Genomic DNA, 16,575 nt, shown 5'->3' on the forward strand with positions numbered 1-16,575 from the left:
GGAAAGTGTGTACATTTCCTGTAGCTGAAAATGTCCGCATCCGACTTGAGAATTGGCACAACAAAGCAATACCCTTCTCTTGTTCTAAGAAACACTACTGAAGTGAAGATCTAGATCATGTCCATCTTAGGCAAAAGACCTAACTTAGTTTTCCTTAGTGCCAAGTCTCAATTAGAAGATTATTTTCTGAAACAAACCTCAATCCTTTCTGTTCCCTCAAGAAAACCTTTGAAGACAAAATATAGTGAAGTTTAGATTTGCCTAATGTAGAGCTCAAGTGAACATCTAGAGCACAATCTAATTTATTTAGCTTAAGAACAATTTAAACAATCCCTTTTCTCTGGTTTTAACACTAGAGCAGAATCAGGATAACTGGTTCAGTGCTGGATAGGGAGGCATAATGAAGTAGTAGTCAACACTACTGCCTCACTAACCCAGGACCCTCTTCTGACTTCCTGTGGAACCTGCATGTTCTCCACTTGCCCATGTGGGTTTTCACCAGGTGCTCTGGTTCACTCCCAAAGACATACAGCTTATGTTTGATCAACTGCTCTGAAGTTTCTACTAGCAGGAGGAAGGGGTCAAGGGGAATTAATACCTGGGGCTATGATACTATAGTGAAACAGAACTTATTCCAAGAACGGCAAAACTGAATGATATCTTCTCTTTACAGTGATAATTTTTCACTTCTCTCTGTAGCCCAACAGCTCAGTTTACTTTTTAAACTTTTCAGAAAAGAACTGAAGGTGCTCTCAATTTAATCACTTTTTTTGGTTAACGTCTATAGCATCACTAGAAGAGAACAAGAAGGAAAATACGTATCGAGGTGTTTCCTATTGGGCTTGTCATTCAGGCTTTATCTGGGACACTTACACACATCATTAATCACAACGCTGCCAGGATGTTGTCTTACTTTTTTACATTTTGTGTGGTCTATCCTTATCTTTCACACCCCCTCTAGGATCCTAGATCTATCAATCAGCTTCAGGGAAAATTGCTTCAGTCCTCCTTTTTACCTGCCCTTCACTTAGCCCTACTCACATGTAACAGCCTGTATTAAAGCATTCATGTTCACTCATTTATCCCCCCCCTAAGATTATTACAGAGTAAGAAAATGATCTGGCTTATCCTGTGGAGCCAGGGACACCGATTCTTAATAAGAACCTTTGCACCTGACACAGCAGCCAGTTGGAAGCTCTCTCCTTAATCAAACCAAGTCATCTAGATTTCTGTCTCATGCCAAAGAGAAATGTACACTGTTGCAATGACTAGCAACATCTCGCCTAGTCTGTCCCTAACAGCTCATATCAGCTTTGTTTAAGCTGAACCACAGCACACGTCTGCCCAGCAGCTTACTTTTTCTCCCCATGGCCACATGGGCCATGTTGTCTAGATTAATTGGAGTCTAAGTTTTCCTCTGTGTGTGTGACTTGCTTTTGCCCCCATTTAATAGTATCTAGCAACCATTGCAACAGTGATTTAATCAATAAAGTAAGATTGTCTGCCATGTTCGACTCAAGCTCACAACATCAACATCCCCGTTTTATACTAAGCAGTTATTGAAAATTGATATTTTATTGCACAGAGTGGTGTTTAATTTGCAATACATGACATTTCCACAGTACAATAAAAGTCTTAACTCCTCTCCTTATCAGAGACCTTTTTAAAGAGGTCCTTTCACAAATATAATGAAAAGAAATGTGTGAATTAAATATTAACCTTATGTGGTAAACCCTGCACCAGTTCCCATGCGGCTTCTTCTTTAACTGTAATCCTAAAGCAAATGTGGTTGGTTATAAAACAAAATGTGAAACACACAGAGCTTTGTTGTCCATAACTGAGTAATGGCACAGAGTGCCTCACTATTGTTTTTTTTAAATCTTTTTATAGTCATCTTACAGCAACAAAGTGTAGATTTGAATCCCATCTCTAGTGTTAACTAGCAGATCCCGAGACAGACCTCACACTCTGCCCGTTTGGTTTTAGTGAGTTACAATATGACAGATCACACTGCATTTGACACACTGCACTGATCCTGACATAGCTATAGAAGGGCTACTGATTCATAACTATATTGCACACAGCTTCTGCCATTGTGGTCAAGGTACACTGATATGTGTCACTCTGCTGCTGTTTTTAGCACACAGCTATAGTTAATGAGGTTTATTTTTATGAAAAGCAAATAGCACGTGACAAGTAGCACTGCAGTTGCTGTTATTACAGTGCTCATGTTGAGATCAAGACCATGATCAGCAGCTGAAACTCAGGATAGACAACCACACTACAGACACCTTTTTTATTTCAATCAAATTCTTCTATATTTCTTTTAAACTGCTGTAAGCAATTTCGTTTAGGGCTGATAATATGCTATGACAATATGTATTTGTCTTCTTATTTCAAAGCATTCAAAGTTTAATGAGAAACTGTAATACAAACAGTGGGTAGAGTATAATTAACTACCCTATTATATCATTTATATACAGTAGTTAAAGTGCACCAATGTTCATTAATTTTTACATTGCTATTGACAATTATGAATCTTTCAAAAACTTGTGGGTGATAAATTACCTACTAGAAGATCATCTAATACAGTAATATAAATAATATTATATATTAATAATAATATTTCCGCACATTCAGTAAATCATGAAAAGAAGCTCTTGAGATTTACTTACAACTCCTATGTTAGAGAGAGCAAGCTTGAAGTTTTTAGCTTAAAGACAACTAAGACAGTCTAAGTCTGTGTGTTTGGCACTTGATTTTGAAATGTCTCTATTTATAACATTGTTCTCATTGTACTGTGTATTCATTTCCTTTCACTCATGTAGGAAAAGGAAGGAAAAAAAAATGAAAAGGGAAAACTCACCTAATTTAAAGCTCATTGCTGCCGTTTTGACAAATCAATCTCACATTCCTTTAAGTACAACCAAATTTTTTGAAATGGTTAATAATCTTTCAAAGAGAAAAGTTCTAAAATCACTTTCAGAAAAATTAAATGGAAGGCAGCATTCACGAGCAACGGAATTTCTAATCACACTTCTGCTGATTGCAGTGAAATCCTGAGAGTTCATAACAGATCATGGCAATGCAGGTGTGTTTCTCATGCAACAAGAAGAGTTTCTCTTTTACAGAGATATGTTGTCTTCCTCGTTGTCAGTGTCCAAGGTATATTTGTCTCCACTGTGAGGTTTGGGGTCTTGGAAGCGGACAGCGGAGGTCTTGGTAAACTTAATCTCTCCATCTTCTAAGGACACTTTTCTTTGGGCTGTTGGAGACTCAGGATCCTTGTCACTGTCGTCCCCAGCTAGGGATTCATAATCTTCGACAGCTTCGGTCTCTGGGTTGTCTGGAATAATGACTACTTCCTCTTTAGCATTGGGATCAATGTCCTCTTTGAACCAGACGGACTTATACCCCTCTTCATTCCTTCTTTCCTTGGTGAGGATGGGCTTGACCTCTTTCTCACTCTCTGTTTTGTCGGACCCAGCCAGGCTGCTTGAATCTCCCAGCAGATCAGAGGCCAGAGCAGGAGCTGCCGAGAAGCTCACAGGCTCGGGAAGCTCTTGGGTTTTTGATTGTAGATTTACGTATATATTGTGGTCGACCTCGTCTGGGCATTTGGAATCAACACTGCTTGCATCATCACCATTCTTGTAACCATCATTTACAAACTGCATCCCGTCATTTGCAGAGGAACCGCGGCCAATCTGTCGGGGAGAAAAAGAATAAAGATGGATCACGTGTCACAGGAGAATGCTTTAGTAATATATTCAGATCATTTATTGAGTGAGTGTACTACAAAAATCCTACATTTTGCCAGGGAAAAATCTTCAGGCCTTGTGTTTGAAATTGCATTTATAATTAATTACCTAAAAAAAAAATGTTAAAATACTTTTCAAAATTTTCAATATAATTTTCAAAAGAATCCTAAATATAACTTCAACAAGTATGCCAAAGTTTTGCAGTGCACTGAAAAAACAGCTTCAAATAGAGTATATTGATTGTCTGCTGAGAGATATCCTGTGCATATTGTGCATCGCACACTACTTTTGTATTAGGAATTATTTCACCAATTATGTCGATGTTATGCTTACAGAACTCCGGAAGATACTGGCTTCAGATAGCTTTTTCCAGTCTGTTTTTGTTTTGTAGATTCTAAATACCAGCAGGCCAATTATCACCATCGAAAGAATGAGCAGGACAGCAAGAGTAGCTCCCAGGGCAGCCATGTCTTCTGGACTGTATGAACCAGTTAGCACTGCATCGCCACCTACAAAAGCAGAGAAGATGAGAAACGCTGGAGAAAAAAGAAGTTTCATAGATAATAGGAGATAAAAGAGTGCAGTTTATCCTAATGACACAGAACAAAACATGGATGAGGATGTACATAATCAGTAAGATACTGCCTTCTTTTTAATTATTTATCAATTTCCTCCAATCTAAGTGAATTAATTAATGTATTTTTAGAAGGATGAAGATAAAAATTCTAATACTGAAATGATGTCTCTCATTATGTTTAAACCAAGCTGCAGAAAAGAGTGTGGCTGGCTGACTGTACTGTTACCACAAGGGTCATTTCTCTGTTGTTGGCACTTACTGCACTCTTTCTCCTAGTGCCAACTGACCATACTTTACATGCCTCTTATCAAGATAGCTGCTGCTTGGGTCCATGGTGCCTTGTATGAAACCCAACAACCTTGTAAGATAGTGGTTAATGAAATAGAAGCACTATTGAACTCGACACTGATGGACGTGTTTTGGGTTCCCACTGTGAGGTAGCTGGGTGAAGAGTTGCCATGAAAGGGTTTTTATTTTTTAAATTATAAATAGGTTTTCAGTAAATATGTTTCTATTATTCAGTTTTGTTCATTTATAAACATAAAAAATTACAAAAATAAGACAATTCAAGATAGGTACTCATTGGTCACTGACTAATATGCAAACAACAAATTCTAAAGACATAGACAATGTGATTACAGTTAATTGACAATAACACATGCCTGATGTTATCAAAAGCACGAGGTAAAAAGAAGATAAAGTGCCTCTAAATGCTTGTTAGAATTGTGCTAGCATTAGCGCAGCCAGGTGAAACAAGAGACAATCAATATAACACCAGAATGACTGATTGGAAATCAGCAGTGCATAGCAACACTGATTAGGCCAGGATCCGTCTGACTCAATGTTGAACAGTTCACATCTAATGTTAGATAAAACAAATACATCAGAGTTCATTGCACCAGTATAAACTTATATCAAAAGACAGCATCATTATTTTATCCAGAATAATGCAAAATGTGTGAATATTCTACTGCACGCAGTGTAATAATATGGCACTACACTTTTAGCTTCTTAGAGTCATTTGGGACAAAAGAGGCAGATGATCGCTATAGGAAAAGTAAAGTAGCAGATTACTTTTGGAGAAAAAGCTCTGCTGAAATATAATTTGACAAGGAGCTGAATATATTCTAAATATTCAACATTTAAGCGAGAAAGTGTGCTATGCGCAATACATGCAGTTTCATTTCAAATTAAGCACTTTTAATATAACTAAACCAGGTGCTACGTAACATGCAGTGTTAAAATACAGATGAGTAGAGGTCCTGCAAACGAAGAACAAAGGTTCTTCACTCATTATGCATCCCTGAGAAACAAAATGCTTGTTGAGAAGCAAATAGTCAATGTTTTTTGCACCAGCTGGGCCCAGAGCAGTGCTGGTCTACCTGTGTGAGGACCTGAAGTGGGGAGAAGAGATGAGGGGGAGGGTGACCAGGGTGAGCTTCCATAGGTGGCATCAGGGGTCTGGGTGGGCTCTGATGTAGGGAGGGCAGTGGTGCTGTTGAACAGATCTGTTGTGGCGTTTGTGGTAGGCATGGCAGTGGTAGCACCTGGAAGAACAGCAGTTACGCCAGGTCTGAGCAGAGACTACCTTCAGGAGAGAAGGTGTCCCTTCTGGGGGACAATCATGTGTTCAGAACTCAAGGCTGAGCCCAATGACAGGCTGCTGCAAAGCTGCTGAGCTAACTTTCCTTCTGAGGAAGAAACCCCAGGTACAGTATGATACAGCAAATAACACTTCATATCATTTGCATTATGAACTCAGTGGCCAAAACATTAAAGAATCCCCTCTGATTGACTTATTGGATCATCACAAGCAGCCGGGTGAGCTCAACCTGCAGTCAATGAGGCTCAGAAATATTATCAGGCCAGTTTCACGCCCTTCTCCAGCAGAGCTGCCATCTGACGTGGTGAAGGGAGTAACGGTGAGTTAGGTTGAACAGCACAAGCCAGTGGCTCCAGCAGTTTGAGCTCATTAGGCTTGAGACCTGGAGATTGTTCACTCAGGGATGTGGATAAAAGTCTGTTTTCTTCTCCTCAATCTAGCAAACAAATAACTTGTCACAGAGAGAGTCAAGTCATTTGATAGTTTTCCTAATATTTTGGCCAGAAAGTAAGTTATTAAGTCTGACAAATGATTTGAGCCAGACAAAAAATATTAAAGAAAATGGTGCGATAGATTGGACAAGAATAATAAATAATCTTTGTCGTTACAAACATTTGCTTATTTTGAGGACAATAAAGTTCCATGAAAGCTCAGAAAATGTTTTGTCCACAACTATGCAGCAATGACAGCAAATCTCAAAATGCCACCGTTGAGTTTCTGTAATTAATTCTAGTTGTAACATACAGTAGTAATGTTAGATGAAAAGGTCAAACTGGAGAAACAGACTATATAGTAGATACATTTCATCTCATATTATAATTTTTAGCTAGGCAACTGCCTTCATTTCATGGTTAGTGCACTGTAATAATACTTACAGTGCTATTAAGACAGTACTTAATTGTCTTAATAGCAAAAGTACATGTTTTGCACCAGCTGGGCTCCGGAGCAGTGCTGGTCTACCTGTGTGAGGACCTGAAGTGGGGAGAAGAGATGAGGGGGAGGGTGACCAGGGTGAGCTTCCATAGGTGGCATCAGGGGTCTGGGTGGGCTCTGATGTAGGGAGGGCAGTGGTGCTGTTGAACAGATCTGTTGTGGCGTTTGTGGTAGGCATGGCAGTGGTAGCACCTGGAAGAACAGCAGTTACGCCAGGTCTGAGCAGAGACTACCTTCAGGAGAGAAGGTGTCCCTTCTGGGGGACAATCATGTGTTCAGAACTCAAGGCTGAGCCCAATGACAGGCTGCTGCAAAGCTGCTGAGCTAACTTTCCTTCTGAGGAAGAAACCCCAGGTACAGTATGATACAGCAAATAACACTTCATAACATTTGCATTATGAACTCAGTGGCCAAAACATTAAATAATCCCCTCTGATTGACTTATTGGATCATCACAAGCAGCCGGGTGAGCTCAACCTGCAGTCAATGAGGCTCAGAAATATTATCAGTCCAGTTTCACGCCCTTTTTCCAGCAGAGCTGCCATCTGACGTGATGAAGAGAGTAAAGGTGAGTTAGGTTGAACAGCACAAGCCAGTGGCTCCAGCAGTTTGAGCTCATTAGGCTTGAGACCTGGAGATTGTTCACTCAGGGATGTGGATAAAAGTCTGTTTTCTTCTCCTCAATCTAGCAAACAAATAACTTGTCACAGAGAGATTCAAGTCATTTTACAGAGTCTTCCTAATATTTTAGCCAGTAAGTGAATCAAAGCAGATTTTTAAATGCGGAAAATAATTTGATACACACAAATATTCATGGAAACCCATAATGAGGAGAAAATTAATGAAAAAGCACCATGATTTTTATAACATTTTGACCCCTACTTTTTATATTTTAAGAAAAACAATTAGCAAAGGATTAGCAAATAATGTGCTCAAAATGATGTACTGTACCAATGTTAGCAGTTTTCAAAATCTTAATTTCCAGTTACTGTTCTTTAATATCATACTTGTGATATCCTGCAACTTGACTGAATGGAGATACAATACAAAATATAGATACAATTCACCTCTATAATAAACATACATAATCTAGGCATATTTTTATACTTAATATACTACAATAATACTCGCTAGAATACAGATATATTTTTAACCTTTTCTCAAAGTTTTGTTTAGCAAATACACTAACATATTTTTGCATCACAATTTCACTAAAATTCTGCTCACCCATTAGCACCTCAACTGTGACTATAGTTGAGGCAGATTCTCCATTTGACATATCCTCAGCAATTATCTGGAGGAAATACAATTGAGACAAAAGACCAAAAATCTTGTTGACATCTGCAAGCGACGAGACCTTTTTTTCTTTGTTTTTACTTTTGAACCACAGACAAAATAAGCCGATATATCAAACATGTCAAGTAAACTGTGTCATGACACATAAATAAGCTGAAATTTAATACTGAATATGTTGTGTTGTATTAAACCCCGTTGTGTAATACATTGACTTGAAAATCCTAAATGTCTTGTTACCCAAAAGTGGAATATACTGTAATCTGAGTACTTTCATTGTCTTACATTATACACGATACATATTTACATGCTTCCTTAAAACTAACACATGCCCTCACTTTAGTTTTCCCCGAGAGAACAAAAGAAAAATATACTGATTACTTACTTGTGCAATAATTGTGTTAGGTTGTAAGATCTTCTTCGTAAGAATAAAACCTTCTTTAGTCACTGTAAGGTCATTGTTGTCTTGGACTTTATATTCAACATTAGGATTTACACCCTAAAATAAGAACAGGAATTGTTTCAGGAAAACTTAAGCACATGCTATAAGAAGCATCTTCTGCCATTTTTATAGGTCTGTTTTTACCTCCTAGCGTTAGTTTTTTTTATGTTCTGTGGTTGGTACTGAATTCTGAACTGGTTGAACAGATTCAATTATAGCACCCCTATGCTGATGTCCATGCATTGTTTTCGTGTCCACTTTAGAACAGTCTCTTGTAATTATTTAATATGCCAAGTCATTGAATGCAGTGCAACATGTTTTTTATTGCTAAACATATTTTTCCAAAGGATTTGCTTGTATTTGGTTTTTATAGACAGGTGTGTTACTTCTGAAATCAAGTTAAGCAATTAAATTGACCTCAAGTGTATTTCGTTCAAGTTTTAGAGTGATCTCACAAGGAAATTAGATGTACCTGAGCTCAATTTGGAATGTCATAGAAAAGACAGTGAATATTTATCAAAACAAGAAATTGCATCTCGATTAAAAACACATTCCTTAGCCTGTTCTTTATTGAGTGCTTTATTTTAGTTTTTTCATTTATTTTGTGTCGTGGTTATTGTTGTGGGGTAGAGGTATTGTCTTACTATTGTTTTTATATGTTTATATGGTTTATAATATATACTGTTTATATAGTTTTTATAATGTGTATATTTTCATACCAGTTCTTTTTTATTTTCTCATTTTAGAAATAACTAACCTTTTTAATGGACATTGTCAGGAATTACGTACTGTATAATTGGAGACTGATCTTTTTTTATGTTCTTGTGTTTTATCTGATCATCTCATTTATACCTATAGTACATCATTGTCTGATAACTTTTAATAAAGGATAATTCTTTAATTTGCTAGTCTTCACATACTGTAGGGTTTTTGTTTCATTCAAGTGGAGTCAAGTAAGTTTACAGATTGTTTTTTACAAACACACACACACACACATTAGTTGTGGACTATCAATCACAGGTATGTTGAAAATGACTGTGATTGTAATAAATAGTTACTAATAGCAGTAAATAATTTGGTTTGTCAAACAATCTTAACATACTTCATGGTAAAATAAGAACAAAGGAGATGGTGTTGCAATGAGACTGTAACAGTAAATATTAAGAAACAGGAAAGAGCTACATGTATTAACTTTTCCTGCACTGAAAGCCTAATTTCAGAAAAAATCTTCTTAAAAGCATTAAGCGGTACTGGAACATTTCAGTGCCTGCTGAAGTGTTTTGCTTACACACCGTTATCCACCTTATTTTGTGTGCCTGTTCTGTGTACACCGTCCATCTAGGCCACATGACTTTAAGCCAATAAAATAATTGCAACAGCAATTAAAGGGGTTGCAGAGGACAATGAGCAAGGGAATGGGCTAAAAAAAGATAACAATGAAGAAGATGCTTTACTCACATCTGCGAAATCGGCATCCGTAGCAAGGACCTTCAAGGGCCTAGCAGAAAACCCCTCTTCCAGGACCATACTCCCCACATCTGAGTCACTGGATATAAACCCGTTATATCTGGGCTTTTCAAACTCAGGAGGGTTGAGGGTTTTCATCACAACATCTATAACAACAGACGTCGTAGCAAACTGGTTGGGGTTCTTAGTCTGGAAAGCCTGAAAGATGGAAGAATAATCAATGAATGTGTTTCTTCAAAGATTCACCATTAGAAATCTAAAAATTAGCAAAAGCGTGGAGAAGCATATACAGATTCTATACAATATATGAAAGGTATTTCCGATGGCAGCCCAGATTTTTCCAAATATATTTTAGTGCTTTAAAGTTTCTTAAAAACTGCTCATAAACACAATGATTTCCTTCACTGGATAAATGCACTTACCATAACTGTCAAGAGTATTGGCCCTGCTATATCCACAGCTTTTAACATTGTGATATTTCCAGTATTACTATTCATGTCAAACAGACCTGCTTCATTCCCTGTTAGATGTAAAACAGCACAAAAAGCATATAAATCTATTGACAGATAAAGTCTTCATTTATAGGTGTAAAAGTTTAAAAGTGCACTGTAATATAAACATAACTAGCTTCCCCAAAACAAATAAAGGAATTACTTTTCTAAAAATCAAAACTTTGGACAGTGTTTCCCTACTTACCACTCAAAATGTAATACTCTATCGGTTCATTAATTCCCTTGTCTCCATCAATAGCATACAGGGGTTCAGGTTTCAAAGGCAATACCCCTTCCTATAACACAAACCACCAAATACATTATGGCCAAATCAAGCTGATTTGAGTGAAGTTATACTAAGCTTGTAAAACAAGTACAACAGTCCTTACACCTACAACACTTGCAAAAAAAATGGTAGGTTTTCCTGTTGAAACTTCTGACAAACAACCAAGTTTAAACACTCAAATCTAAATATCTTTAGAATAGGAAATGTATTCAGTATTCCTGAATGTAGAACATGGAAAAAGAAAAGCAATACACTGGCATGGTCTGACATTCCAAATTAACAGATCAATATGATCAGGTTTCTACTGCATGCGTCTCAGACACAAACTCCTGTCAAAGTACATGGAGATTTGTACTGTACATTTTTAAGTTTGAATGCTCTGTGTACCAATACTTGCACCAGTTTTTAAGACAGAACTCAATGATCACATCCTTCGCATGTTTGAGAAATAATACTGTGTGTTTTTTCCTACCTCTTTAACAGTTAAATTGACATTTCCTTTATAGCCCATGTTGAGACATATTTTGGTACGGGTATCATCAAATGAAATTTCCTTGCATGGCAGAAACCATGGCGGGCGGTTATCAATATCTTTAACATCGATGGCTATGTTTGTGGAAGCTGTGTGGGAATTTGCAGCCCCAGCATTTTCAGTATCCTATAGAGAGAATGAGAGTCATGATCTGAGTGCCATTAGAGTTCTGAGTGAACCTATATTAGGAAAACACACAGCAACCTGTGAAACTTACCCGTACAAATAAGATAAGATCCAACTTGGGGGTTGAATCGTAGTCCAAGATTTTACTCATTAAGATGTCTGGGGCTGTTACACTTGCCAAATGGAAATATTGAGCCCCACTCTGTAAAAGAAAGTAATGTGCATGGGTAAGCATATTTAAACAGTATTTCTGTTTAAAGTCCTGTATGTAGAGTATTAGTAACTTCATGTTCTAATTAAGGACAGTGAGCACATTGTCAAAAATGTAAACTTCAACAAATTCTCAGAGCATCGTGAAATTCTAAGAAGGCAAACAAAGAGTAAAACATTAAAAAGAGCTGGAAAATAGCTGGGGTCATGGATAAAGTCATAGAATTGGTTAACAATTCTACAACAACACCTCTTGGATCAAATGTTTTATTTTACAATAGAGCCAGAGCCTGCTAGACTTAAATCAAAGTATGTAGGGACAAATACTGTCTAAACAGATTTGTAAATGAATTAATAAAATGTTAAAAATTCAGCAGGAAAACAGCAATTAAGGCTGTATACTATAGGTCCATCTACTTTACATAAAAAAATAAAGCTAATTAAAGTGGCTTGATTCACATTAGATTTCACAGATATACCTGTATGGAGAAAGGAAAAGCCTGAGACTTACGGTGCTGTTGTCCAAGTGGTAATAAAGTCTATCCCCATCGCGATCTTCAGCATTTACTCTGCCGATGTTAGTGTTCACTGGTTGGAACTATATTTAAAAAATACACTTTAATAAAGCTTTTCCTTCTTTTGGGAAAACGTGGGTTATAATTTCTGACTACAAATCTCTAAAAGGAGTTCTCAAATACACTAAGGAGAACGTTCGTTGAAAAAAAATTTAGCGACACTGGTGAATGCCGTGTAATATTGAAATATATCTCCAGCACCCCTTCAAAATGTTTAAATCTGAATATTAAAATCAGTAACAAGTAGTCATTGAACAACAAGGACTTCAAGTAAACATTTCCTGCAACTGTTTATCAGTCTCTTGGCTTTTATTAATTTTGGCCTGTTCATACATACAGAACTGCTTCAGGTCAGAGACACTTAAGTGTTTCCTCGCATGAACGGCTCTCTTCAGGTGCTGACATAACTTTTCAGTGGGACTTCGGTATGGGCTTTACCTTGGCCATCCTGAAATTCAAAATTTCTTCTTCAGCCACTGAGTTGTAGATCTGATTGTATGTTTAGGGCCATTGGTTTTGCTCCTATACATGACACTGCTCCATCTGTAGCTAATGGATGTGTACCCAGGTGATGAGGTGGGGACATGGGAGTCAGGAATAGCATGCTGGGGCAGGCAAGTAGTTACATCCCCACTACCAGTTGCAGGACCCCCGACTTGTTTTCTAATTTTTTTTAGAAAATAAACTTTTAGAAAGGAATATCACGCGGGTTCCTTCTACACATGTTGGTGACAGACGACCAACAGAGATAAGCATGAGTACGGGGTTAGAAATGGATGGCCTGATATTTTCCTTCAGAATTTGCCAATATCAGGATCCAGATCCTGAGGCAGCAACACAGCCCCAGACCACGACACCCCCACCATCATGCTAGACAGCTGGAATGAGGTTCTTCTGTTAGAAATCAGAGATTTAGAATGTTTTCCATTATAGCAAAAAAGCTCAACTTCAGATTCAACTGTCTGGAGGACAAAATTGTTTTTTGGTGAATTTGAAATAATTTTTTTTTAGGATAATGGTTTCTTCCTGGCTATCTATCCATGAAAACGTTTCTCGTTCAGTCTTTTCTTGAAGGCTGAGGCATGAGCCACGGTGAGACAGGTCTCCAAATCGATAAATCTTACTCCGGATTTCTTCTAGACTTCCTGGATGGTTATCAGGTTGCTCTTAAGGAGACTTTGGCAGGACGACTGGTCCTAGGTACAGTCTCCATTGTCTTGAATTTTCTCCAACTGTAGATTGTCTGTCTGTTAGCAGACAGACGGAGCCCCAGATATTTAGAAATGGGTTTGCAACTCTCTCCAGAATGGTAAGCACCAACTATATTTTTTTCTAGGTCCTTTGAAATCTATTTTAATTGTGATGTCACTTCTGACTTATTTAACTTATTCGAATTATGCCCTTAATTTTACTAATACATACTTCATTGCATCTCAAAAAACATTGGTAACAGGCAAATTAAAAAGATAAAACTAGGATTTAATTTTAACTGGGGTATCATAGACAGTACAGTAATATTAAAACATTGCTTCTAGAACCTGCAGAATTAACTATAGTAGCTTTCTGAAGGCGTTTTTGGTTACAGGTGCCCAATAAGCCTCCGAATTTATCATGTCTTCGGACTCTGAATGTAGTCCAAACCTACAACACTTACCTCATCTACAGACAGAGTATAGCTTAGTTCTTGAAAATATGGAGGATATTCATTAACATTTGTTATTTCAACAACAATATGTAAAAAACCCTAAAAAAAGGATAGAAAACAAGCATCAATTTAAACGCAGTGCTCACAAATAAAGTATGACAATAAAAGTAAATACAAGTTAAAAATACAGTAAATGCCCTAGTAAAAATATGAGTTTTAAGTTTAGAAAAAAAAATTTTGTCTCTTGAAAGGTTGGAGGAAGGGTATTCCATAATAATTGAGAAGCGAGAGAAAAAGTATGGTCCCCAGCAGTCTGATATGACTAAAAAACCAACCTCAACTGAACAGAGCCTACAGAGAAAGTAACAAGCAATAGGTTTATTCCATGCTGAAAAGAGAAGAAAGAAAACGCAACGTTTCGGCCATGGAGCCTTCTTCAGGTATGAAGAAGGCACAGCTGAAGAAGGCTCCATGGCTGAAACGTTGCATTTTCTTTCTTCTCTTTTCAGCAGGAATAAACCTATTACTTGTTCCGTTGCAGCCTACGCATGCTGACGCAGCTCCTCACCTGAACGACTATGGAGAAAGTGTATACTATACATGAAGAAGTTCAGTGATGTATGATGGAGCCGGATTATTCAGAGACAAAAAACTCGTAACAAGATCTCAGATTGAATATATTACTTTTTAGGCAACAACTGCAGAGTTTTAGGCATATTGCAACTTATAAGGACTTCAGACTAACTGACAGTATTAAGGGATCTGGTGGTATACAGGTTGATACACTATTTTAGCCTTTTTTCCTGGTCAGGAGGATAAAACTAGTACAACCTTCTCATCTCCTCCCCAACAGCTGGGGAGGAGAAAGTGTTAAGAAACACTTGAAAAAGGATGTATTCTAGGGATGCTTCTACTGTATTACATACCATTATTGTATCCTTTGTATGACTCCCATTGGAAAAAGCAGGTAATGCTTTAGTATTGAATATATGTACAACACCACCCATTAGCCTATCACGTTGGGTACAAATGCCATCTATAATCATATAGAAATTATATCATATAAATAATAATAATAACAACATGAACAACAACAAGAACAATAATACCACTGTTTCTGCTTCTTTTTCACATCGAATAGAGGCTATGATCACTTTCTCTGCCATATTCTGAAAAACAAACACAAACATAATTTTTTTAAATTTACCTTATATTGTACTTGAAAATTTTCCAAATAAATATGAATCATCTGAAAGACTTTCATGTTAGGTAATGTCACTTAAATGATTCAACAGTTATACCAAAGGACAGACAGATACCTCATAATCCATTTGTTTTGTCAGAACTAGTGTTTTATCATGCAAAGCAAATGCTTGACTTTTATCTTCAGATATGGTAAGCTTTACACCAGCTGATGTGGTGATATTTACAACTTCCTGATCAATGGCGTTGTTCTCCTCGATTTGTATGGGTACAGGAACAGGCAGAGAACAAACTAGACACAAATGAGAAAAGAACCATAAAGAAAGAACATTAACATGAATTACATACTGCACAATAACTATTGCTGTTAATCAGAAACAACTTTATACTGTATATCACGGCTGCTCAGAAAAAACATTCACAGTCTACTCTACACCACTATGGAGTAATGAATGCCTGTAAACTTGTTTCTTAGCCTGGACAATACTAAGGTTAGAGAGCTATAAGGAAAAGTATTTTGCAAGAAGTGATGTTATAGGACTGACAGATGGAATTCCACCCTCAGGATCAGTAATTCAGCTCCAGTGCACCAGCACGAAGAAATTCTTCATATAAGAAATCAGACTTTATTCTGTTCGGGGGAGACAACAGAATTAGAAAGGAAGTCTAAAGTACTCTCCTTTGATATAAAGCCTACATAAGCGCTTTTAAAAAGTCTGGTCTATTTGCAACCTCTTATTATTGTTATTTAACATTGTAAATACAGGTTTAAGATCTATACAAGTGTTCTATGTAAAATGTACTGTATATAACAGGTTTTAAAAAATGGAAAAGCCCATAAAACTTCTTCCCCGGACAATTAAGATTTATAACACAAATTAGGAGGGAAAAACACATCCAATTCTGAAAAAAAACACTATATTTAAACACAGATGATATTCCTGTCATAAAGAGTACAGAAATCAGCAGGGAAGGAGCAGTAAAGAGTGGTTTTACAATAATATTGTTGTACTGTTACTATACATTTAAGCCCAGGAAATATAGTATTCTAATTAAAACTGATCTTAAAAAAGAGAAAATATAAATATACTGAAGAACAAGCTTACTTTGACAGTCACATTCTCTGTGGAGGAAGAACAGGAGTAGGAGAAAGAGGATCCCGTTGACGGAAAATCTTTTATATTTTAAATCCATCCTGAATCCTCTGAGAAGAGAAGCACAGAGCCCCTGGCACAAGCCGTTTCTTCTGGATAGATAAAACCTCCTAACTTCCTGATGAGGTGTAGCCTCTCCAGCCTTCGTCACTTGGACTTATCGCATTTATGGCTTCAGGACTTCACATGTTGTGGACTTTTCCCTTGTGTGTGAGCTATAAAACTGCCTGCTTTATGGTAAACACTAGGGAACCATTTCTCTTTTCTTCCTATGTGC

The 16,575-nt window shown here is 37.2% G+C and overlaps 1 protein-coding gene across 3 annotated transcripts; it reads right to left on the minus strand.

Moving 5' to 3' along the window:
- Positions 1-1,556: 1,556 nt before the first annotated feature.
- On the minus strand, positions 1,557-16,447 carry LOC148645503 (cadherin-related family member 5-like). 3 transcript variants are annotated; one of them, XM_088611922.1, is made up of 16 exons: positions 16,251-16,447; positions 15,261-15,436; positions 15,054-15,110; positions 13,951-14,040; positions 12,233-12,319; positions 11,603-11,713; positions 11,326-11,511; positions 10,773-10,863; positions 10,499-10,596; positions 10,068-10,274; positions 8,553-8,666; positions 8,102-8,168; positions 6,902-7,066; positions 5,721-5,885; positions 4,095-4,270; positions 1,557-3,707 (listed from the first exon to the last, which is right to left on the minus strand). In XM_088611922.1, exons 1-16 carry the CDS (start codon positions 16,336-16,338, stop codon positions 3,126-3,128), a joined length of 2,460 nt encoding a protein of 819 aa, XP_088468048.1. In that variant the 5' UTR covers positions 16,339-16,447; the 3' UTR covers positions 1,557-3,125. The 3 variants fall into 3 exon arrangements, with proteins under 3 accessions (XP_088468048.1, XP_088468047.1, XP_088468049.1); XM_088611921.1 differs by having other exon boundaries at positions 15,051-15,110; XM_088611923.1 differs by lacking the exons at positions 5,721-5,885; positions 6,902-7,066 and having other exon boundaries at positions 15,051-15,110.
- Between the last annotated feature and the right edge of the window lie 128 nt (positions 16,448-16,575).

This window comes from Lepisosteus platostomus, chromosome 18 (assembly GCF_059453375.1).
Source record: "Lepisosteus platostomus isolate fLepPlt1 chromosome 18, fLepPlt1.hap1, whole genome shotgun sequence".
Taxonomy (NCBI): Eukaryota; Metazoa; Chordata; class Actinopteri; order Semionotiformes; family Lepisosteidae; genus Lepisosteus; species Lepisosteus platostomus.

Excerpts from the sequence above, each read along its gene's own strand:
- LOC148645503 (XM_088611921.1), bottom strand. The coding sequence starts at position 16,338 with ATGGATTTAAAATATAAAAGATTTTCCGTCAACGGGATCCTCTTTCTC. Across the intron at positions 8,169-8,552 it reads CTAACACAATTATTGCACAA|ATAATTGCTGAGGATATGTC; the intron begins GTAAGTAATCAG and ends TATTTCCTCCAG. Across the intron at positions 3,708-4,094 it reads CCAGTATCTTCCGGAGTTCT|ATTGGCCGCGGTTCCTCTGC; the intron begins GTAAGCATAACA and ends TCTCCCCGACAG.